The sequence below is a fragment of the Amblyomma maculatum genome, chromosome 1 (assembly GCF_055883805.1).
Source record: "Amblyomma maculatum isolate TAMU_Amacu chromosome 1, ASM5588380v1, whole genome shotgun sequence".
Classification (NCBI taxonomy): Eukaryota; Metazoa; Arthropoda; class Arachnida; order Ixodida; family Ixodidae; genus Amblyomma; species Amblyomma maculatum.
The window spans coordinates 373583447-373609488 of NC_139344.1; the positions used below are offsets into that span (position 1 = coordinate 373583447).

The 26042-nt window shown below is 45.9% G+C and overlaps 1 protein-coding gene across 2 annotated transcripts in view; it reads right to left on the reverse strand.

The window, feature by feature from the left end:
- Positions 1-4517: 4517 nt before the first annotated feature.
- Positions 4518-26042, reverse strand: part of stau (double-stranded RNA-binding protein Staufen) — a 28879-nt gene continuing 7354 nt past the window's right edge. For both annotated transcript variants that reach the window (XM_084592075.1, XM_084592069.1), the window contains exons 5-9: positions 25079-25366; positions 24028-24168; positions 19352-19733; positions 19053-19159; positions 4518-4764 (exon numbers count right to left, since the gene is read on the reverse strand). In XM_084592075.1, coding sequence (XP_084448201.1) covers positions 4537-4764; positions 19053-19159; positions 19352-19733; positions 24028-24168; positions 25079-25366 — 1146 coding nt within the window. In that variant the 3' untranslated portion in view covers positions 4518-4536. The remainder of the gene's footprint in view (positions 4765-19052; positions 19160-19351; positions 19734-24027; positions 24169-25078; positions 25367-26042) is intronic.

Genomic DNA, 26042 nt, shown 5'->3' on the forward strand with positions numbered 1-26042 from the left:
GCTCGTGTACTGCGTATATGGCATCAGTGCACCCACAACATATATTCTGTAATGTTCCCAACAAAATACAGTTGTCATAAAACTAGCGCTCGCGTGTCTCATTTCTCTCGTCGCCCTTTTGGTGCTAATTTTCAAACACGCAACAACTCCAACTCTCCAAGTTCTGTATGCTTGTGAAAGTTAAAGAACCCCGGGAGGTTGAAATTATCTGGAGTCCTCATTATATGGGCGTCTCTCAAAGCCTGAGTCGCTTTGGGAGCTCATAAACGAAACTAACAAAAACACGCGCGCAATACATGATGGCACATAGCTACATGCATCACAACAGACACATCTTAAATTGATTAGAATCTTAAAATCTTCCCGCGGTAGCCACCCTGTGATCCCTCCCTCCTCGCCCAGACAAGAGGAAGAGATGATGTCTTTTCCACCTACTAACCATGGCAAGTCGCAGCCCGCTCTTACGTGTACACTGTACTGGCCTTGGCAGGTGACAAATGTGTGACGCGCCGCTGCCGGGTTTTTCGTCCCAGTTAAGTTGTTATACTTGTAGTATAATGCAGCAGCAGAGAGTTTTAGCAGTGTCAGCGCAACGGGTATAAACACCAAGTGAGCCGGATGTCAGGTGCGCATGTTAAGTTAAGCAGCCATCGAAATGCAGCCATGGTGATTAGATCATGCAACCTCGTACGCAGCGCCCCACGCCGAAACCGCTGAACCACCGCAGCAATTAAGCCACTCCTGAAACTCCAAATCCCTACATGTCAAAAATAGAGTCATCTTCACTTGACACCTTGATTTTGTTTTAGGTCTTTTCACGCTTATGAAAGCCCCATATTTGAGTAAGAGTTGCCTCTTTCTGATTATAACAAGTTTAAACCTACTGGTTCATCAGACGACTACTTGACGTCCGACTTAGATCCGAATGTTCACGGCAGAAGCGGCACGCCTAAATAGGGGGGGAGGGGGGATCGGGCACTTTACGACAAGAGGAGGTTTACAAAGCCCGCCTTCAGCCAAGCTTCAGTGTAATCCGACAACACTGCTGGGGCGATGTCACAGCCATCTCGTGATCAAAGATAAGATGGTGGAGCCTTCACACTTATAAGCAGGGTACCTAATCCGAATTCTCGTCGTTTCCAGGAGCGTCGTTATCTCCATGAACTGGGTCGGTAATCCGAGTTTGCGTTATCGAAAATGTCGCTACTCTCCGTCCCCGAGTCATGTGATTGGTAGAAACATCGGAACCGGATGTCATTACCATTCCTGGTTCCTGTACGCTTTTCCATCAGTCAGATGATTCGACACCTTCGATAACGACACATCGGAATACGGACTCTGGAGTCATACGACTGATAGAAACGCAAGAACCGGAAATGGCTACCACTTCTGGTTCCGGCGTTTCCACCAATCAAATTACTTGAGGTAAGGGGGATAGTGACACTTTCGATATAGAATGGCGCTCCGCTAACGCGCGTTGTGCTGTGCTGTTAACGCCCGCGCGCGCGTTATTAGCAGTCCTGCTAGTGCCATGGCCAATGAGGCTTTCGCCCACTGCAGCGTTCAACAGTGTGAAATCGTCGCCACATATAAACCCACACAGAAAAGTAACAGCAAAATACCGCTCGGAGTAGTACTGCTCGCGATATGTGAGCAAGAAACAAATCAGAGCAGTAAACCGGCAGGTTTATGCGCTAAGCAGCCAGGCTTACAATTTACTTTTGAAGTGAGTTTCACTACTCAGGTAGTTCGAACCGTCGGGTATGCACGGTTTTCACCTTCAGGGAGATTTAAAGGTCATACTTCTGTGTTAAGCCTGGTGGTCGCCATGTGACTTTAGGGCACAGTCGCTTGGCCACCAAGTGGCCCATAACCACTGTCAAGGTCACGTGACCTGGAGGTCGCTGTGTGACTTCAGGGTACAGTCATGTAGGCCATCAAGGGGCCTGTTGACCACTGTCAAGGTCATGTGAAGTGACGTCAATGTGAGGCGCTGTCATGAGTAAACCACTGTCAAGGTCATGTGAGGCGCGGACATGAGTAAACGGATCACGCTTTTCCATTCTACTTGCTATCACACCTTCTGTACCGGACACAAGAAAGCATTATTCGCCCAAGTAAAACAAAAATGCACTGGCGTCAAACACCAGCCATGGCTTTCAGGGTTTCAAAGAGGCAGCACGTGAAAAATGTTACAGAAAAAATGTGCTTCATTTGCGTTTGTCCACATGCCTTGACCGCTTATATAAGCGATCAGTTGTAAATTTTTCCAGCTTTACGACATTTGTTGCGCTGCTAAACCGTTTATAATGCTTTCAGTTTGATGCTGTCACCGTAAATCGCATATTAGAAAGGACATCAGTGATTTGATATTCTCCAGTCACTAAGCTGTTCCGTCTAGTTCTGCGTGCTAGTAATGAATGTTCGCCACAAACATGTTTATCGTCTGGCAGAGTCGGACATCGGAGTAAACCTCATGGCAAAGCAAGCATAGTGAACCTTTCGCTTATTAATTTTTTATTATTATTTTGTCGTGTGATGCTGAGTCACAGAAGGCAGCAGTAGTTCAGGGCGGGGCAAGCAGCGCTGCATAACTGCGATGTTCGCGGGCGCTTCAAAGAGTAGAGACACCAAACTTCACTTGCATGTGCTGGCTTTGAAATGCTCAGCCCATTAGAAAACATGGGCAACGACGTGAATTGCATGAAAAAGTAGTAAATAATTTGTCAATGAAATTTTCACTCATTTTGTTTCAGTTTCGACCACGAAGCGACGGCTGTGACGTATCAAATGTGCCAGGGCGTCAGGCATGCAAAAAACACGCAGTGCGATCGCTGCTTTGGTCATTTCAATTCGCAACTACTCTTTCACAAGCCTGCCCAAGAGTTGGAATCGGACAAAAAAAATTAATAAGGACCGATTTTCTTCTTTTCATGACTCAGGTGACGCGAGCTGCGACGTCACAGCAGACATTTGAAACCGAAGAGTCGATTATAAATTATTTAGCTCTTGTAGGCGCATTCCAGTCTGCGATCCATGTACACTATAGTTTTGCATGCTATTTTAAAGATTAAAAAATTAGGCATTTAAGCTCCACCTTTAAATGCAACAACAGCGTTTTATCGACTCGTTTGCCAGCTCCCTTAGCGGATCCTCGTTCGTTCACTTTGCTACTGGCTTAACCACTCTCTTTTATTAAGGCGAACACCTTACCAGGTTATGCTGTGTCCGCAAAATCTGTCATCAAAATGTGTCGCAACACGTGGCGTCATATCAAGTCACTGAGCATTCCTAGTAGCGATTAATGATAATAAAAATATAAAACAATAATGATAACAATTAATGATAAAGATTAGTGGTATCCTTAGTGATACCATAATCAATATAATCAAATTAGTGATAGACAACTTAGCGACACATACAGAGTTATAGGTAGTAAAAATGAGCTTGACCACCAAAGAGCATTGGCTAGAGATGGTCTCAATTTTTGTACCGATGTGTACATCATGAAACAATGATAATTGGTTTGATACCACCTGCATCTCTCTACGACCAATGGTTTACCCACCATGACCCCCCAAAGGTTGCACCCCCTTAACAGTTTCAAAGGCCAAATGTCGTCAGTGTGATTCCCTCGCAAAGTTAGGATTCAGCTCAAAAAACAGTTATGCGAGTCTTGTGGTGCTGATTCGTTTGACACCACTCAGAGCCCTGTACTCAAACATGTGAACCACAATTTTGTCACCAGTGGTGTTCTAGGTGGCGACACACACACATTCCCAGGTTGAGTATAGTACAAGGCCGGTCGGTAGTATGGTAGGCAATGAAGCAGTGTGTGGGGCTTTGGGAAATTGACGTCCCACGTGGAGGACTACTCCATTATACAGATGGTCACGTGATAGCTAAGGAATTATTTGCAACGCTGCAGCTATGATCACGTGACTTGAGCGCCATCCTGAATCTGATAGTGATGGAGAAACGGACGAGAAACTGGCAGATGGCGCTACTGCTTTCGCATTCTCCCAATACAGTTCTTGCAGTGACCTCACAGTTCTTTGTGCCTCTATTATACTATGCATCCAAGATGCAGTGGCTACTAACTTGGCTGTATCATGTGATCTCGTGGAGTCACGACCACATGACAAGTCAGTGAATGGCTGTGTCAGCTGCCAGCTTCACCTTCCAGAGCCATGCCTGTATGGTTCGCTCGCAAACACCACTTTCTGTAAAACTTTAAAGATATTGCATTAAACAGATGCATAAAAAATTGGTATCTCTATTGTCTGTTAAGCACTTCAGGCCACTGCATATTTCGAACAGGAGCTCGCAGCAGCGCCGCATGATTGCCTGCGTCTCTTGTTCATCACCCTCCGATAGCATCACTCAAATTTTGGAGTTCAGCAGGGCATCGATTAGAGACTCTTGCTCATATTATCTCATTATTTTGGTCAAGTTCTGACAAAGATTGCTTTTTGTCAACCTTGCCCTAAGCTTTGGGGCTCATGAAAAGACACATGTGAGGCCGGGCGGCGGAATTTATTGACGCAGGCGCAACGGTGGCTCGGGAGTGTCCTTGGCCGGTGGCTGACCAAGTGTGTCCAGCCCTCGGTGTGCGAGCGTCCGCAGCACAGCCAGCGCGGCCTCATCGTGAGACGCCTCCAGAGATGAGCCCGCCCCGTGGCTCACCTGTGGCGGACTCGTGTTTAAAGTCACTAGCGACAGGAAGTCCTGCTTGTTGCCCTTTGGGAAGTCGGTGAACTGTACCTGCACGTGCAAAACCACAGCTTGAAAGGATGCCGAGCACAAGTTCAGACTGGCCTATAATATGCCGCGTTTACTAAAATGTAACCAGTGCTGGCATATCAGCAGTGAAATATGTTAGCGCAAAAGCGAAACTCGCCCACATCACCCATGCTCTACTCGACAGAACATGGCAGCAGCGATGAGAGGTCATTCTAGAGCCTCCTTTGTAACAATAAACAAATGTGTCCAAACTAACTTTAACCAAAGGTTGAAAAATACAATATTTGAGGTAAGCCCCAGAGATCACTTGTTTACAGCTGCCACCTATCTGGAACACCACAGGCAATGTTTCTTTTGCAATTAACTAAATAGTAATTAAGATAATTTTTTTAATTTACAAACTATTGCCTTAGACAATAAACATGATTTGAAAAGTTGGAGAGCACCTTCTAAACCCACCGTTCTATTGATTTTCGATAAAGAAAGCCCGCGAAATTAAAAAAAGTATCATGTGAATAATGCATTCGCGTGCCACGATTGTGGTGCTCTCAGTCGTGCTTTGAGTTAACGAAATTACCTGCGGCCGTGACTCAACAGTCCAGTTCCAGCGGTAGGCTGATACATTAGCAATGGCTGCAGCGAGTGCGGTGAGCTCACTGCAACTTGCACCGTCATATGCGCCGACTGCCTGAAGCGGACGACATCGCAGACATATCAGCCTGCCGCTGATTTCGTTCACTGAAACCCCGGTTTAGAGAAGCACAATCGTGGCGTGAGAATGCGCCAGTCACGCAATATTTTTGTATTTCATACACTTTTCTTAAAGCTCGGAAAAAAAGATACACATTCTCTAAACACTCTGGCCTACCTCAAATGGTTTATTTTTTAACCCTTGGCTAAACTTAGCTTGGGCAGCCTGTAGAGCAGGCTCTAACTACACATATACTACATAGAAACATGGCTCCATCAAATTTTTTTACCTAAGTATATCGCAAAATAGCTGCAGACCTGGGCTCAAACTTCGCGTTACCATGCATCTTAATCATTAAACTTTTTTTTTTCTTACCGCAAAGTGAACTGAAAAGTCAACCTCGTGTTAAAATCACACACAGCCGAGCCCGATTATATTGAACCCAAAGATTTCGAACTACTGAGTTATGTTAGCGCATTGAACACAAAAATTATTGCCTGTAAAACTGCAAAAGAATGTAAAAAAGTTGCGCAGTACAACGAACTCAAACTCTGCCTGTCATTCAATATATCAAACTGTGCTGTACACCTTTGCAAGTGATGCTTCGCCTATCGGTGCTCTTAGATCACATTTAGAACATGAAGGTGAGTCAGCTGTGCGCCCTTGGACAGCTGCTGATGGCACTGTGAACACATGTTACACGGTGCACGTGGGATGCACTTGAGCACGGTAGTCAATCTCATGTACTCATTTTCTCCGCCACATCGCGGTCATGTGGTGAACTCCATCAAATAAATGCCTTGCGGTGGCACTTGCTGGCGTGCTCCATGCCTTGATTTTCATGAGTAATTATTCTATTTATTGTACGCTGGTAACAGTATTACAATCTTTTAGTAGGCTTATGCAAAGGACCATCGCTGTGCGGTCGATGTGAGGCAGGTGATGTGAGGCAGGTTAGTCACTGCATCACCTAGAGATAGACGCAAGGCCAGCACGTTGCAGGGCAGCATGCTGTGGCAAGAACCGTGTCATCAGTGAGAGTACAATGTATTCCTGCTTCAAGCTGTCGATAACCTTAGCAACTGTCATTTGCTGAGCACTGAACTATTGATAAGTAACAATATATTCATGACCCTCTTCCGAATTCGATATATTCGGACTCGACTGTATTGGTTTATGCATTGTATAGGTCAACCCTCATCGTCACGGAAATGGGAAAAAAATAAAATGCAAAACTGGAATGCCACGCAGCTCTAGCAACGCATGCTTCGAGCCTCAAACATTCCAACTAAAGTGACTGGTACGAGGCATCATATACGAGAGCTGCATCCACGCAGTGAGAAAGTTGTAACGTAGAAAAGGTTGGTAAATGATGTTAACATTGTCCGCAGCGGCGTCTGTCTCGCACACACTGACCATAACGCGCTTCGGATGCACGAAAAGCATGGCATTGCTACTGCACGCGACAGGGCGCTCTCGCCGATTTCCTCGTTATTGATCTTTGACACAATTCTTGGCGACATGGAAAGCAAGCTGACAGACTGAGAGAATTTTAGTTTTAGAGTGACAGTCCTACTCCTCCAGGTACAAACCCAGGGACTAGATGGTTCCAACAGGGCGGCCTGTAATGCATACTACTGACATGGCAAGAGCACAAAGGAATTCCATGTTATTTCACATCACTCGTATCTTTTGCCTGGCTTCCCATCACTATACAGCCATTTTTCTAGGTATTTTTGTTCATAAATTTATGCTTATCTTCTTGATTGAACTGAGACAAGGTCAAACTGGGACTTATCCTGTCTAGCAACAAGTCTCGCCTGGTGTGTTATGCTATGGTGATGATGATGATGGATCTTAATGACGCAAGGGCGTCTCAGGCCAAAGAGCGCCAAACACAAGGTGAACAGTCTACTCATGTTGATGTAATGTGCTAAGTTGCGATGTTTTATGAAGAGATAAAAAAACAGTGGTGTATAGGGCCTAAAAATTCATTCGCTCCGTAAAATCACTAAAAATAGTGGTGTATAGGGCCTAAAATTCATTCACAATGTATGATGAGCTGTGGAAAAAAGGATATGTAGATGCTTTAAAAGATCTCATCCGTCCTCTCAGGGAGGAACAGGCTGAGACCAGTGTCGATAAGAAACTTCATGTAAAAGGCCTACTTTCGATAAGAATTTGAGCACATGGTTTAAAGGAAACATTGGGTTGCCACCAATAAAAATGGATGGGAGGGCAGGTATTTGATAAGTGTACAAGGAGGGAAAATAACGTCTCCTCTCTGGTTCCAGTTGTGCACATATAATTAAAATATGAATTACAGTAAGCTGATCACCACATCTCAAACAGTGTGGTGCACGAAAGCTTGTTAAAAGGTATGTATGTGTTGTGTATGTGTGACCAATTCTCAGCCTGCTCAGAGCTACTTCTTTAAATCTGTCTCATTTTTCTATGGTGTACCTGCCTATCCTTGGTTTCATTGTGTGTAGTTTATTTTCTGTTGCTGCGTCCCATTCCTCTTACAATTACTGCCGAATCATGTTTTTTATGTGTGGCTTGAGATCATGATAGGTTATCTTGTCAATGTCTGTGTCATTTCGAAGGGCAGCTGACGCAGCAAACCTATCAGCAACCTTGTTGCCTGGTATACAATGGTGGCCTGTACCCAACATAGCGTAATTTTAAGTTCTAATTCATGGGCAGACATGAGGTTGTAAAAGATAGAGTTTAGGACTGGGTTCTTATGCCATTTCAAAGAAGATAGAGAGGTTAAAAAGCTGAGGGAGTCTGTGTAGATTACTGCTGTACGTACTTTATTTTTAATAATGTGTCTCACAGCTAGCAAAATTCCATGGCATTCAGCGGTAAATATACTTGTATGTCTGTTCAGTGTTTTTGGAAGTGAAAATTGCAGTCCATGTGCTGCACAGGATACTTAAGCAGACTTTGAAGCATCAGTGTAATATTCATCACAAGTGTACTTCGCCTTAAATGACATGAAGTGCTGCTGTATGGCAATAGGAGATGGGTGCTTCCCCACTTCAAAAAACGACAGGTCACAATTAACATCGTGTATTTCCCAAGGAGGAATTAAGTTTTTTATGGAAGTTGTATGAAGACTGGTAACCGGAACGTCCAGATGTTCAATATGCGTGGCAACTCTGATTGGATATGATGGTGTCAGAGATGGTTTTCTTGAGAAAAGTGCTGTGCTAGTTTTGTCAAGCAAGAGCCGGCGACATGGATGATCCAGTTGGCATAGTACCTTCATAGCATAAGTTACACAAGTAAATTCTCTTCTTCGTTGCAGTGACCATCGGTTCGCCTCGACATAAAGACTAGCAATTGGGCTAGTTCGAAAAGCGCCCGTAGCGAGGCGAAGGCCGAGGTGGTGCACGGGATCGAGCAGTTTTAGAGCAGAGGATGATGTGGACCCATAGACCATCAAGCCATAGTCAATGCGTGATAGAGCTACACTTATCAGAAGGCTCAGAAGGCAGTCGCGGTCTGTGCCCCCATGAAAGGTGACAGAGAATTTTTAGCAGATTCATTGCTTTGAGACACTTCTGTCGCAACTGTTTTATGTGGGCAATGAACAAAAGCTTTTCGTCAACAACTACGCCAAGAAATTTATGTTTCTTTTTTAAGGCAAGGTTCTGACCATTCAGTGTAATGTTGGGGTCAGGTATGATGCCACGCTGCTTAAAGAAAAGTACACAAACACTCTTTTCAGAGTTAAATTTAAACCCATTGTCATCAACCCACCCGGACAATTTGTTAACACCTAGCTGAATCTGTCTTTCACAGATGGCCAAGTTGCAAGATTTGAAGCTTATCTGGATGTCATCAACATATACAGAGCAAGAAATGGTTTTTGGCAGAACGCTTTTCAGAGAGTTCATTTTGACTATGAAAAGTGTGCAACTGAGAACACCGCCTTAAGGGACACCATTTTCCTGTATGTACTGCTTTGAGTATGCATTGCCAACGCGAATTTTGAAGGTCTGTTCAGACAAGTAACTTCGTATTGTATTCAACATGTTCCCTGTGATGCCAAGAGAGATGGTTGGTTGGTTGGTTTGTGGGGTTTAACATCCAAAAGCAACTAAGGCTATGAGAGACGCCGTAGTGGAGGACTCCGGAAATTTCAACCACCTGGGGTTCTTTAACGTGCACTGACATCGCACAGCACACGGGCGCCTTGCTTTTCACCTTCATTGAAAAGCTGCCGCCGAGGCCGGGATTCGCTCCCGCAACCTTGGGAACAGTAGTCGAGCGCCGTAACCACTGCGCCACCCCGGCGGGGTGATGCCAAGAGAGAAGAGGTCGCGGATGATACCATAGCGCCAAGTGGTATCATATGCTTTTTCAAAATCAAAAAAGACAGATAAACAATGTTGTTTATGTACAAGAGCATTCCTTGCATAAGACTCAAATGCAATGAGCTGATCAGCTGTTGACCGCCCAGCTCGAAAATCAGCTTGCTTTTGATGGAGAAGACCATTGTGTTCAAGGAAATGAAGAAGGCGACGATTTACCATTTTTTTAAAAAGCTTGCACAGACAGCTGGTTAGTGCAATAGGAAGATAACTAGCAGCAAGTGTGGTTTCTTTTACAGGTTTTAATATTGGGATAACGATCGCTTCCGTCCATGCTTTAGGAAAGCATCCTGTGGCCTATATTTTATTATAAAGGCAGAGTAGGGTTTCAAGAGTGTCCACATGCCGGTGCCTGAGCATTCCATATGTGATCTTGTTAGGACCTGGTGCTGTGATACCACATGTGCCTAGTGCAATCTTCAGCTCCTGCACGGTGAAAGGGCTATTGTGCCCTCCTATGCATATCTTTTATGATGTATGTGCTTCCTCTCCGCAGTTGCCTTGTGCCGCCAAAAGGAATCTGTATAGTGTGCTGAGCTGAATATGTATTCAAAGTGTTGCCCTAGTGTGTCTGCTTGATGTTCAAGAGAGTCACCACTGGTGCTGACAAGGGGTGTTGGGATTGTGCTATATCCTTTGAGTGCTCTTATCCTGTTGTAAACTTTGTGTGCATCAGAATAAGAGTTCACAGAAGAAAGGAATGACAAGCTTTCTCGCTTGGAGATGCGTAGAACACGCCTGCCATCTGCCTTTGCGAACTTAAGGAGGGACGAGGGTCTTAAAACTAACTTTTTTAGTTATGGCTAGAATCTCACGAAACTTTGCACACAGATGTGGTTTTCTCTCCTGATTTCAAAAATGTAATTATAATTGAGCTGGTGGTCTTAGATCAAAAGTTATCTAACAAAGTCCAGAGCATAATTAGTGAATTTCTTACACAGCTTTAATGAACTTTCTCATTGCATTTTGTTGCTTTTAATTACATGGATTGATAGCCAAAGTCTTCCCATACCCGATGACATCCTTCGTTTTCCTCAAAAAGGCACGTCATCTTCACATATTATGGTGAGAGTAAAAGGCTGCATTATTTGAAACGAACTCATTAAGCTAATCTCAAATTGACATTTATCCATTGCCTAAACTAAAAAATTAAAAATGTCATCGGGTACTTCATTTCTCTCTGAAGAAAATGGTACCAAAGTTATTTGTCTGAACTAAAAAGAAGTTATCAAAACCCTGCGTAAGACTGTAGAGATCGACCAAAAATATGAAACTGAGAAAACGGCATTTGAAGTTTGACCACATATTATAATTTGAACAATCAGTAGCCTCACTTTGATATTTCTCACCAAAAATGTCATGCTCTTTCTATTTCCAAAACTGTCTTTGGATTTTGAATATGTCAACTAAAACTGAAGCTATCACCAGTACTCGTGGCCAAGGTAGTGTATGCCATTAGGAAATCAGCAAAATTTTTGACATGAAATATTATTTTAATGGCAATTTGAAAAAATCTCGATAGAGTGATGTAAGTGTTGGATCACCCCCTGATCTTTTCAATATGACTGCAGTGATGCTAAATTTGTCATTGTCACTCGGCGACAATGTAGAGAAAAAGCACAGTAAGGCTGAGTGCAGTGTCCAGAAACAGCACTGAGAAAAACTGATTTGCATTTTGAGACCTTTACTTTTGCTACACTGCAGCTATGGTAATATAAATGGAATCGTTGTGAGGCTTTCTTATGAGAAAGGCTATATACTAAACATATAATAGTACCCTCCCCAAATACTGGTAAAAGCTTGCCACAAAGTCTAAATATACCGCTACTAGAACCAGCGTGGGAAGCTTAATTTACCACTTCATATGCCTGTGGCAGTGCCCTTCAAGGCAAACAAATACTCAAAATTGTGATAAAACGGTCCTGCAATATTAATAAACTTGCACAAAGTTGAAGGCTAGAACACAGCGGCATACTAGAATGACCTAATAAATTGGCTAATGTTCCAGAATGAAACTGCTACTTTGCTGTACAGCGCATGCAGGGCCGCACGCGGGCGCGGGGTCCCTTGCTGGAGCTAGAGTTCGAACTTTCACACCCCTTGATCGCAGCGACGCGATTACTTAGGCAATCTTTAAAAAAAAAAGAAAAGAAAAAAAAGGAAAAAAAAAAAAACAAAAACACGAAACCGTCCACGGAAGAGGAGCGCGGGCGACGGCGCGATGTCAGGCTCGCCTGTCGTCTGAAGCGACGCGATAAAAAAGCAACGAAGTGGTAGCGTTGGTGGGGACCATGAGTATCAGCTGAACAGTTAAATCTATCGATGTTATCTTTGATGCCTCTGAACCGCTCGCAAACAATTATGTGCCGCCGGACGTGCTGCAGCTAGGTCGAGAACACGCCGCGCGACCATGGCAGCGCGCCGCCGTACTCGTTCTTCGACGTGCACTCGCTAGGCGCTTCCGTTTTCAATACACTCCTGATACATCTAAGTCCACCTAGCTACGTCTAAAGACCAGCACCGGCTGCGGGAACGACTGATAAGATCGCGAAAGCGCATCATAAACGAGCGAAGCAGCAGCTGCGACGAAGAACGTTAAAAACAAACAAACAAAAAAAAAAGGCAAGTCAGTCGCGCTGGCCAATGGGAAGCGCGAGACGAGGGGCTCGCTTCGCGCGCGCGCGCTCCAGCCAATCAGCGGACCGGAAACGGCTTTCGGAAAACCCGCGACGGTGGTCGTTCTGTTTGAGCGACGTCATTTGGAAATGCCGCAAAATGCGCACAAAGAAACAAGCTTCAAAACAAGTCCAAGATGGCGGCGACCTGCCGGCTGCTTCACCCGCGGCGCGCGCGGGAAGTTCGAACTAGTTCGAACAATTTTCACCCCTTTTTGGCCATTTCGAGGCTCCCGTGGCGTTTTAAAAGTCGATTTTATCGTATTTCCCGACCGAATTCAGTGTTGATATTTTGAAGACTAGTGCTCAAAGGTACAAACATTCCGAAAATGCGTTTTTCTCAAAATCAATTTTTCGCCTATTTTTGACCAGTTTAAGACCCGCGTCCCCCCTTAAATCCTATTAGGTTTTCAGCCGTGGGGTATCGGCATAACTTCGACCAAGCCCTGTTTTGAGTTTCACGAGCAGTTTTACATTCTGCATTCCACCAGGGTCTTCGTTTGTTTCGTGGCTTACTTGATGTTTGTGGAATGTATTTGTCTCCAGCATCTGTAATGTGCAGTGTGATCAAGAGTTGAGATTCGTCAACACCTAAGGCAGTAATTGATGAACAGGGTAGAGCTGAGTGTTCCCTGAACATCTTCCAGTTGGCCGCATATTCTTAAATTTCCTGGGACTATACACATTTACGTTTTTTTTGCCTGTGAAGTATTCATAGAGATGGGAAAATGGTCGCTTCCATATAGTTTGTCAATAACAACCCACTCTGTAGCTGCCAAGAGCATCGGGCAGCCAATAGCTAAATCAATGGTTGTGTACATACTATGAGCTGAGCTGTAGTATGTTGGCTGTTTTGAGTTGAGCAAACATGATCCTGAGGACAACAAGAACTTTTCAGTTAGTGCACCTCGGAATTCCGTTCTTGTACATCTCCATAATGGGTGGTGGGCATTAAAGTCTGCCCTGCCGGGGTGGTGCAGTGGTAAGACGCCCAACTACTGTGCCGGAGTACCCGGGTTCGATCTGAGTTTCGATGGAGGCGAAACAAGAGGCGTCCCTGTGCTGTGCGATGTCAGCACATGTTAACGATCCCCAGGTGGTCCAAATTACTCAGTAGCCCTCCAACTACGGCTTCTCTTTCTCTCTATCCACTTTCACTCCCACCTTCCTCCTTTCCCTTATAGCTCGGTTCAGGTGTCCACAGCTACAAGTGTGACAGATATTGCGCCTTTCCCTTCCTGTGAACCAATTAACCAATTAAGAAGGCATTAAGGTCTCCGACCAGCAGCCACGGTTCTGGAAGTTGGTCAATCAGCTTTTCAAAAGTTTTGCTACATAGTCTATAATCTGGTGGAATATACAGCGAACATACTGTTGTTATTTTACCGAATATTAAGGCTTGTATTGCCACTGCCTCTAAGTCTGTGTTAAGCGAGATGTTTCGACAAGCAATTGACTTTTCCGTTACAATGGCAACGCCACCGGAGGGGTGAGTACTGCCTTGCCTATCTTTCCTAAATACACGATAATGCTTGAGAAAACTTGTGTCTGTTGGCTTCAAATGCGTTTCTTGCAGCCAAACTATGTTTGGTTGGTGTTCGGTGAGGATTCCATATACGTCATCTAGATTTTTTAGGAGTCCTCGATAGTTCCAATAAATGATGCTCTCGGTAGCCATTTTGGCAAGTGTGGAAAGACTATTGAGTAGGTTTAAGACTCGCCGCCCTTATCAGTGGCTTAACTGGTGTATGTTTTTTTTATTTAAAGCGCTCCAGCAGGCCCCGCTTCTCATTGACGGACTCCCTAGGCGCCACTGACGCTGCGGAGTCCATGCTCACCTCCATCGCCTCTGGTGAAGGCATGGAGGCAGGAGATTTTTCAAGAGGAATCAAGTCCCTCTCAGATGTCTTTGGTGTCCCGGACGTCTGGGAGAAAGTGACCTCCGGAATTGCAAAGATTGGTGCAGCCGGTGCTGCTTAGTGAGGAGCCATGGTGGGAACACGTCAGCAGCATTGCACTGCGTGCCCACCGTTACTAGACGCAGCCTGGCCCCTCTGCAGGCTGCGTCAGCATAGGGAGCAGAGGAAAGCATTCTGTGCTTTTTTCGCGCCTCTCCGTATGTTATCTTCTCAGTTACCTTTATATTGATTGCTTCCTTTTCGGCCTGAAAGGCTGCAGAGGACCATGAGTATGCAGGGTGGGTGTCCTCACAGTTCACACATTTGTAGTCAGTTGCACTGCAGTTATCTGTTGTGTGGTCTGTGTGCTGCACTTTGCACAGGTAAGGCGTTCTCGGCATGTCTGGCTGCCATGCCCGTACCGCTGGCACTTGAAACACCTGCGGGGGCTTGGTATGTACGGGCTAACATTGCAGAGGATGAATTCCACGTTGATGAATTCAGGAAGTGTGCTCCAGTTGAAAGTGAGAGCAATATGTTTCATTCTTATTTTCTTGTTCTTTCGCCTGATTGTTATCCTTTGAACCACAGATACACCTTAGTTCTGAAAGCCTTCAAGAAGATCCGATTCTGTTTCGTTTAGGAGATCTCGCTCAGAAATCACTCCCTGGCAGCTGTTAAGACTGTGGTGAGGCGATACTTGAACGTCAAGGTAAGCAAATGTCTTTGATATGAGGAGCTTATCTGACTGGCTTTTGTTTGATACCTCTATTAGTAGGTCACCAGATCCTAATTTTTTGGCTTTATAGTTTGCCCCAATGATGGCCTTCAGCGAGCTGGCAATCAGAAAAACTGATAGTTCATTTACAGGTTTAGACTCTGTTATAGAGTGCAGAACAAGAAACTTTGGGAAGTTCTCAGTTGATGTCATGATTTGTGTGACTTCGGTGAGACTCCTTTTCGAAGGTCGATCGTTTTTTTTTTATGATTGTTTATTCATGCATTATGGGTGGTCGTGTAATTCATCGCCAATGATGAATTACACTCGTCCGGCCCAATATTGCAGTGCTGCCATCTCGATGCATTATGGGTGGTCGTGTAATTCATCGCCAATGATGAATTACACTCGTCCGGCCCAATATTGCAGTGCTGCCATCTCGAAAGACGAGTTACGGTCGTCAATTGCATTGGTTGTGATTTTGAACACTAGAGGAAGTTAAATGACCATAAAAAATGCATTTTGCGCCTTTGGCGCCAGATTGAAGGCTCAAAAATCATTTCACGATGCGCATGCACTGTGGGAAAGCCACCCTCGTGAAGTTTTTCTAACTTGTAGTGTTAATTTTAACCACAAACCATCGAAGTAATATTTTTTAAGAACCATAATTACATGGAGAAAATTATGGTCACTTAAAAAAAATTGGCGATTTTGGTATGTTTTTCAAAAAATAAATTGGTGGTTAAAGTGTTAACGCTGTCCCAGCATACTTTTATAGGCAGAGGCCAAATGACTTCCCAATTTTCCTTCCCCACTTCCACGCAGGCTATCTACTCTCCACACTGCTTTATCTCAGTGCTAAAGGCGCGCATCGTCAAACGCGCTTGCCACGTCACCACCAGCCACTTGTGCACTGTGACAAAACCTGCCATTGAAGCGCTCACCTGTTGGTGCAGAATGCATACTGTAGAACCGCAGCGATAAGCTTTTTAAAAATGACGACAAAAGACATTATTCAGACAAACGTATCATCCAAACGGCCTAATTTTGACACATGCAACTATTGAACAAGACTGAAAGGAGATTGAAAATTTCACTTTGTAAAAGAGTCGAGTAACATTTGTTGGCACACGGTCTCGACCGTTCCTTTTCTGGTGCTCAGGGAATTCAGTCCGCATTTAAGTGGCACGGAAGAAATCAGACAATACATCAGGTCTGATTGCAGCAATGGGGACAGTACATAGCTAAGAACTTCCTTTTTGTTTTCGAGTACTTCAGCCCCCGTGCAGCAATGCCATAGTAGCCTTGCTGCCTTGCTCTAAGCAGCGACAATCGGTTGCCACGTCCAGGTACGATTAGCATCGAAAGCAATCATCAAAATCGCACTCCTCAAACCTGAACTGCATGTTGTGGAGTTGACCACACACCTCTGACATGCGCGCAACAGCAAATGTGACGGAACATTAATGGCCTCGTCCTGAATCATAGGCAGACTACTCAGTTTCTGTTTTATGAGCTTGGCGCCGTTCACGCCAGCCCACACTGATGGTGGTGACAAAAAGCCTTCATTGTCAATGCCTCAAGTCCAGGGCAGTAGTGCCGCACTTCAGCCAGCTAAGTGACAGCAGCTGCGTGGCGTTTTGGATGCTGAACATTTCCACACTTCCATTCGCGTGGTTCTTCCACTGCTCTGAACATGTGCACTCGTCAGCTCCTTCGACGTGTCATGGGGTGAAGCCTCACTTGCTACCCTTACCCTTTCAAGCAGTTCTGCTTCAATACTCAATACAGAAACCCTTACCATTTGCAAGCAGTTCTGCTTCAATACTCCCAACAGCGTGAAAGCAATAAAGCGTGGATGGGAATGCGAAAAATAATCACAGCTGCGCTATTCAACTAAAAAGCAGGCGACCATCATCCAATTTTTCTCCAAATAAGTTTACAGCAATGCAGGAGGGTCTTGTCTGTTTTTTGAGGCCATTCGATAATTCGAATGTCGGTAATTTTAACTTTGTTTCCGATCCCATGAAGTTCAAATTATTGTGCATTTAGCATAATGTAATTTCTAGTACAGTCAACGACTGATTTTTCGGACGCCCGAATTTTCGGACATGCCCGATATTTCGGACATCTTCGCGGCACCGCCACGAGCCCCATAAAATCAATGTATAAAAACATCTGTAATTTCGGACGCTCGAACACCCCGCCGTCCAATTTTTCGGACTTTTTGACGCCTCGGAAGTTCCTCGAAGGTCCTTTGGCACCTCGCGCAGCGCTCTTGCGAAGGAAATCGACTTGCAGCCGAAGCATATCACAACTTTGAGCCAAACTAGCCGAATCTAGCGGTCACACACCGATTTGGTTTGGCCACACTGGCTATGTTCACCAGCGCCAATTTTCGGAGGCGCCGCGGCGGCCAGCGGCGGCGGCGTCGTTTCGTTGCGCATTTTGACTAGCGTGGCGTGTTGTTCCGCTGTTGTGTGAAGTGTGCTCTGCGACGCTAGGCTTAGGTGCTTCGACGTTCGTCAAGAAACTCCACTGTTCTGAACTTGAGGATTTCGCTTGCCTGCGATGGCCTCCACTCCGTCTTCGTCGTCCTCGCCGATGGCATCGAAGCGCAGAAAGCAGTACCGTCGGTTAACGATGGAGAAGAAAGCCGCGATTATCAAGCAAGTAATGAGCGGCCGATCGACACGATTCAAGACACGAGGCAAGACACGATTCGCAACTGTTTTCGCCACGCGGGCTTCGTACTCGCCACAGAGGCAGTGGACTGTCCTGAAAGCACCGACGCGATTGACGTGTGCCCGCCCATGGATGACGTGATCAACGACCTCCGCTCTGCTGGGGTTTCCATACCCACGGAAATAACTTTTGAGCAGTTTGTTGACGCGGACAACGAGCTCGACTTCTGCACAGAACTAACTGAGGAAGAAATAGTCCGTCAGGTTGTGGAGGATTCAGAGGACTCCGATGTTGAAAATGAGGAGCCAACGCCCGCGCTGCCTACGAGCGCCGAGTTCGCGCGAGCGTTGTTGACGCATTCATCCGTCTACAGTGCTGATATGACCCTTGCTCAGATCGAGGAGAATATGATCGCATGCAAGCGGAACGCCGTCCAAACGACGATCAGCCAGTTCTTCAAACCACTGCAGCAATAACACCGGCTGCCCTGACGACACATTCATAATAAACCGGCAGTCTGTTGCATACAGAGCTTTTGAGTGCCTCTTTTCTTAGCCACTTCTCTGATGCTGTGGCAGTGTTTCGGAAGCGTGGTGCTTCGCCCTTGACCCTCTAGATACGAGAAAAAAAAGAAAAAAAAGTGCGTTTTTTGCATACATTCATTTTTTCGGACTGCCTGAATTTTCGGACGTTTTTGAATTCCCTAGAGGGTCTGAAAAATCGGTCGTTGACTGTATTAGTTGGCCATCATGTTATGCAGTTGGGCATTTAAAACCATTAATGATATGTTAATGGTATGGATAAGGTCTCCCTAACGCTTCACACTATTACCTACCTACCTACCTACCTACCTTTCAATTTGTACTCGTGCTCTTCCAGTTTTGGCAAGCCAGCAGTGGTTATGATGTCAAAGCTGAGTTCATTGGACCTAAACCATAGAAAACTGCAAAATAACTGCTGCTTGCCTGAAGCTAGCCTACCTCTAAAGCCAGAGTGGCAACAAATGAACAAGAAGCCACAATATCACTGCCTTTTTTGCTTCGACGTAAGTCGAACCTTGAAGTCAACATGAGAGTTCCAATTCGATTATAAATTATTTATCGACTTTTAGATTAACGCTATCAGACAATTTATGTTTACAAAAGTACTGTGCATAATCACAAAACACAGCTCAAATTTGGTGCCTGTACTCTTTTGAATGCATAATGCGTGCTTTCATGACTAGCACAGATCTGCAGCAAGGAAATAGCAGACACTGACCTGAAAGCCCAGCACCTCAGCAAGGTAAAGTAGCTGCTGTTTCGGCCGAACTGGAGCCGCCGTCACAGGCGTAGTCTGGCGGAGAGCTTCAGCCGTTGGGGAGACACCTTCATAAAAGTGAAGCATTCAATAACTTCATCAGCATCATGAGTGCCACACTGAGTCAGTACTTGTACACAGTACTCGCATCACTGTTCTAGAGTAGTATTGCGCAAGCTTTTTTACATCGTCATGATTTCAGCCACTCAGCCCACGCCAGAGTAGAGACTAAGGCTCTAGACAACGGCTGCCCTACCCACCTTTGTCAAGCAGCTCCTTCGCAATCGCTGAGCTCGCCTGGAGATCGCCAGCGGAAGCCATGCGGTTCCCACCACTGCCGCTGCTACCAAGACCACAGCCTGCAGCAGCTGTGCCTGCACTGGCAGCTCCATGCCCGGGCACCAGCAGCAAGCCCGGCACAAGCTGACGCCCACCGCGAGGGCTCAAAGGAGACACCACTCCGCGGGTGGCGGTGCCAATGCCGGCAGCAGCTGAAGAAGGAGGCGGCTGCTCTGTGCCATCCACTGTAGTTGCTGCTCCTCCACCTGCCTGGCTGGTCGCTGGAGGCCTTGAGTACCCGAGACGTTGCAACATGGCTTCAGCTGCGAGCCGCTTGGCTGTCTTCTTGTTGGGACCCACACCCTGTGGTGCAACAAGGAAGGGGACGTTCTGATAGGTGCAGAAAAAAGCTAGCATAGTTACGACCAGAATGCAGCCAAGCTAGATTTGAATTCAGTGTTTCATGGTGCTCATCCTATGAGTCCATCCTCACCTAAATGCTGTAGGATGGCAAATGTAGAGGCTAATACAGCAGACTTTCAATAACTTGAGCCTAAAAGGAACCCAAACTTTTTTTTTTTTTTTTTTTTCAAATGAAGTGGAGCTTGAATTAATGTGAGCTTTTCCAGAGCTCGTGATAGATGGGTCTGAAGCAGCAGCTCAAAACCAGTGGTTTAAATTAAGGATGTTCAAATTAATGTGATTCCACTGCAATTGTGAGTGCCTTGCTGTTTCTGTGTCAGTCTGCAGAATTAATGGCGATTTTCACTAGTCAATTGGAGCTGGGAGCCTGAATAAGAACAGGACAACCTAGGCCCCTACAGAATGAATCAGCCTTAGTCGGCCAGCAGAACATGCACAGCGCACACTACAAATAATGCTCAACCAGTTCCGAAAGTTGAAGTTCATCCAAGCACCAAAATGTGTTGTGATTGACAAACAGGTGAGAGCGCAAGCTCTGCAACTTGCTTTTGCACGTTGTTAACGCTGCTGACGTTTTTCAATAGACGCACTCCAATATATGCGCACGAGAAAACAGCTACGCCAAGAGTCCTCTGCTGGTACTTCTGAAGCCATTAAAAACAGCCAAAAAATATCCAGCAACATCTAGAAGTGACGGCATCACTAACTAGAGTTTCTGGTGAGATCCAACTCTGGTCAGCTGGTCGAGCTTTAATAGAAGAAACATCTGGGCTAGTTGGTACGGTGACATAATGAATAAACAGCGCTAAAGACAAAAAAAGAATGTGTCAGGTGAAGCATGAGTATACCTATGTTCCATGTAAAGTGGGCATGATATACAGAATTCCGTATCTTGTGATAAAGCACATGTAGCTAGACGGGCAGGTCTATTATGTCCTGTTACAAGAGCACGAGAAATCACTCAAGATTGGTAGGGGGTCTAATCTGGTTACGCATTCTAAGGTGTGTGAAAGCTGCCATTCTTTTATTCCACAGACACAGTCGAACCCGGATATATCGAATTTTGGTTATATCGAACTCACAGAATATCCCCTTGAAAATCCCATGTAAACGTGGAGGAAAGCCGCATCATATATCGAACTCAATTTCATCGGTCATTCGATATATCAAACTCGAAGTTGGGCTGGATGGTGCATTGTAATTTGACTGAAGATAAAACGCACGGGAAGACACACACAAGAGAAGAAAACACAGGACACGCGCCATGCACTGGAAAGTGTGCCTTCCCCAAAGAGAATTGCATCACCCTCGGCCGTTTGCCGTGTGATGTTTTCAAGCCACGCGCGGAAGGAATGAGAGGGGACAGTTCGGCGACGGCTGGTCTAGGGCAGAGTCGCGCCCATTCCCAAGGCGCACGCATCAGCGGTTATTGTTTCCCGTGCGCCAACACGTGACATTTGCAAGCCATATGCGTGAATGAACCAGAGAAAACCGGTGGGAATGAGAGGGGAAAAACGCGATAGCGCGAAGCGAAGGGTGTGCCCAGTTTCTGCCGAGCTATCTCTCTCCTTCCTCTCTCCCGGCCTTTGTTCGCAGTAGCACGCGCTACGCACGCGCCAAGCCAGCTCAGCTCGTTTTCAGACAGAACGTCGGATGCTTTCTCCAGCTTGTTTTGCGAACCCTCTGCGCGCGGCGGCTGACATGGCTATGGGGCCTGCAGACGTTAAGAAGCGGCAGATCTTTCTTTTTTTTAAGAAGCGGCGTAGTGTAAGATATGGCGGCTGCGAACTTAAAAAAAAAAACGGCGTTTATTTATTTATTTTTTTTGCGGGAGTCGTTTATCCTTGCATGTATGAATCAACGAAAGCACGCGGTCTGCTGCGATCATGACACCGGCTTTTAGCATTTTTCGCTTCAAACAGCATTAGCAGCTATCATACTTTCCAATGATTTTGTGGCAGTGGACTGCGCCTGCCCCAAGCGCGGCGTGATAAATCGAACCAGGCTTGTACAATCAAGCCATCACACGCACTCTGCCAAGTTCGCTCCCCGCCACCGCAGGAGCTATCAAAAGATAAACACGGCGCGGCGATAACGTCGCCGCGCAGTATCTTAGCACGCTGCCAAGAAATGAGCTGTGGATGAGACGACCAAAACCGAGTGGCACGCACCATCGACATGCAAGCGAATGCTCGCAACTTCTGCCGCGGCGGCTCGAGCAGCGAGAGGAACGCAGTTACAACAAGTTGGAAATTTTTCGCTCTGTCGCTGCCGCTCATCGCTGACATCGCTCAATCGCTTGCATGTGAGCGAGCATTTCCTTTTTTAACGCTTTTCTTTTTTTTTTTTTTTTCCAAATTCTCGGGTGCAAAAGTGGAGGGTGGGTTCATTATGCGATTGGGTTGATTACGCGGCAAATACCGTTTTTCCGCATTGTAAGTACCGTTACAAGCCAATTTCTGTATATCGAATTATTGATATATCGAACTATTTCACGACCCGCTTCGCGTTCGATATATCCTGGTTCGACTGTACATCGATCCAGATGCATACAGATAGATCCATACAGATGCCCACCTGGAGCCGATCAACCGGGAAATCATCGAGGCCAGGCATATCATGCAATTATGTGAAGAATGTGTCAGTGACCCATCCTTAACAAATGAGGTTAGATTTCTTGAACATGGCATGTGTACTGGGTTGTCATGACTTGGTTTTTGGTATTTGATTAGTGTGTGGTTTGGTGCAGCTTGGCTTGAGCTTTTATTCTGTGTTTTCTTCAATAAACTTCCTGTGTGCTTCTAGACTTTTCGTCCTCGTCATCACAGAGCAAGAAAACCTGCGCTGGCGCAACCAGTGGAAATCGCCTCAGAGAAGTGCATTTACAGATGAGTGTACTCATTAAAATGCTTACCTCAACCTAACGAGATCAAAAATTAGGAGACTTCGATTCGTGCCAAATAGTGCCAAACAAAGACACTGCCACTAACTAGAATTTAGAAAAGACCACCAAGATGCCACCAATAAAAGATGACAAGGAGCATACCTTTTTCTATGCAGCCATAGCTACTTTGGCTTCAATTGGCCTTGATCACCTGCTTAGCCAAAGATGCCGATGGCGCTAGTGCAGCCGTTGATGGTGATGCTGGCGATTAACATGCGGCTGTCATTATCTCAGTGCCGGTTTTTCAAAAACAATGCTTACACGAGTAGAGACCACTTATCAGGAGATTTAGGGTGGTAAGAGTACAGCCAAAAATTTCAGTAAAAAAAATTGAAAGTGGTTTAGCTCCGGGTAAACCTAGTTGAGTTGCGAAAGCAACAGCTGCATGGCTACGCTTAGGATAGCTTAGGCTACGCGCTGAGCAGCGGCCGGGCTCTCCTTCTCCATAGTTGGTTAACCTTGGCCACGTGCTCCTAGCTATATATACACCACACACACCTCTTCTCCGCACAACCAACAGAGAGAGTGATGTGCAGCTGGCACCGGCTGTGGTTATGACGTCACTTCTCTGGCACCGGTGGAGCGCAGCCGCAACGGCAGCTCCGACACACCAGCTGCTGCCTCTGACGTCATGCGGCTCCTCGCGCATGCTCAGCATGGCACACGCTGTGTCACGCGAAATGGCTCGATGACTAGCGTAGTGTTGCTTTAGCAACAAAATCTGCAGCTTTCCGAGCAAATCGGGAGGGTTGGCAGGTATGGAAATAAAATGCACAGCAGCACATCAGAGCTTTCAACTTTGCCAATATGGATGTCACGACTGCTTTCCCCACCAGCATGCAAGGATTGTTCGTGCCTCTGAAAGCACCGACCACAGCCGCAGGTGCTGTGGAAAGTACAGACTCGCAGCCATTTCAGCGGCGAATGCTCTGCTCCGCTATAGTACTACAAGTACATCCTAATTCATGACATTAGAGATATTTATCACAGGGCAACACCTAAACTCAATGCTTCTTCAATCATTTCTCTACTGTTTATGTACTTTCTGGGACAGAAGTAAGTGGTGCAGACCACACAAGCATTGACTAAACTACATGACAGTACCAAGTTTTCGGCATCTTCAATAAGTAGGAGCACGATGGATCCAAGCAACGAGACTGACGTGACTACAAACGTGACTACAAACTTTGGCTGCCTTAAGACTAGTTGCAGCCCCACAGGATCAGGTGGGTATGTTCCCAACCCCAGCACACACACTAGGCTGTTGACACGGCTCAATTATACGCATACCTGAGCAGTGAGGTTTCCCAGCTTGCACTGAAGAACGAACTCGCGCTGTCGGGGGTCACCTCGCTCAGACACCAGTACGTAGGTGGGCTCCATTTCCTTCTTTGCCTGCTGGATCTGGATCAGCCTGGATATGGGGTTCACCTGAGCAACGGAGGAAGCCAAGTAAGTTAACCATGGTTGCCAACAAGCTTCACGCCTTCATCAGTCTCAGAGGCGGAATGCAAGCGAAAAGATGCCAACAAACTCAACTCAGTACCTATTCTTGAATGATAATTTCCTAGCTACATTTTGAAACTTCTTAAAACATATTCAAGCGAAAATAATGCAACAACAAATAAAACACGAGGGAGGAGTTTGCGCTCAGAAGAAAAAATTTTATCCCAGTTATAATGTGAGCTCAAGATTATAACGCAAAATCGTAACTTTAGGTATGCACTGATTTGATCTAACACAGTGCGAAGCATTACATAGGCCTGATGCATACGAAGCCATTGTCGCAATGAAGCCTGCTGCCATTACTCCGCCGTCATTTGTTGCTGTGCAGTGCGACCTTTCGGCCTTTCCTCACGGCCATTTTTTTTATTGTGCCTCGCTCTGCGGCCCCAAGGTTCCCAAAAAGTTGATTTCTCCCCAGATCTTTTGAGCCTGGTGGTAGAGGTATCGCTCTTTGTAGAAATGATGCATGACGTATTTTCGCACATATTTTTTCACTGTGCAGTGTAGTAGAGCTGGAGCTTCTTTGCACGTGGTGTCACATGAGGAGGTCGTGGCACGCTGGAAGAACAAATGCCGGGTGGACGGAAACAAAGGAAATATGGATGTCTATTGCTGTGGCACGATGTTTTCGGGGGAAAAAACACAAAAAGTGACAAGGCAATTATCACTCTTTGCTGATCAGCTAATCAGGAGGAGCGCCATTTTTAATCACCAATATCTCCGGTGTTGATGAAGCTAGCTGAAAAATTCTTGCGGTGAATTGACTTGTGAGGGAGTACCTATCTCTCGACCGATTTGCTTTACCTAATTTTAGGCATTGCATGAGAGGACCTACCTCGCACGGTGGTGCTGCAGCCTGCTGGTCGCGCACCAGGTTGCGGGCACGCTTCTTGGGAGGCGCTCGGCGCTTCATCAGCTGCGCATTGCTGGGGCCAGTCGAAGCTACCACTGGTCCCGGGGGTGGTTCAAGGGGTGGCAGCTTGCGCAGCTGCTCAAGCACCCCTTGGGCAGCTTCCTTCTTGGAGGCCTTCTTGCCATTGCCTTCCCCTTCGGCACTCAGCTCCCCCACTGTGCAGCGTGTCCGGAACGTGCGCATGTGTGGAGGGCCACTCTCCTGCACGACCTATGGCCAACAGAGCACGCACACAATGTTGCAAGTGGGCTGTAAACCTAAAACATGCTATTTCCCAACAATTTCTAAAGCTGCATACTCCATCTCATTCTGATTTAGCAAACTGTAAACAGTATGCTCAAAGCAAGTCACTGAAATCTTGGCTGCAAATCATGATTACCTTTCAAGGTACTAACGAGACAGCGATGATTTCATGTTCATGACTCAAGGGCAGTATGACTACAGAGCACTAGGGTTCACTCATCTGGTCTGCACGAGGTTGCTGTGAAAAACCAATTTTGCCCACTATTTCACCCCAGAGAACCTGAGCACCGTAAAAATGTAAAGCTTCAACCTACTGGAAAACATGCAGGTACACAGCTGCTCGGGAAATATATCACGGTAGATGTTGAAACCATTGGGCGGCTGCTCTTCTTCCAAGGTACTGATCAATGTGCTGTGCTTGGCTGAAGAAGTAGCTGCTATCTATTCATTTCAACAGCCCGTATGCAAGGTGTGCGAAAAATTCCAGAATAGAGATGTAGCTCAACTACACAGTTCAGGGAAATACTTTTGAGGGAGCCACATGCAGATCAGATTTCTGCTCAAAAACTCGATAATTTCAAATATGAATGCTGTTCCCTTAAATTGAAAATCATTTGGTTTGGTTTAAGAAGTTTACGTGCCA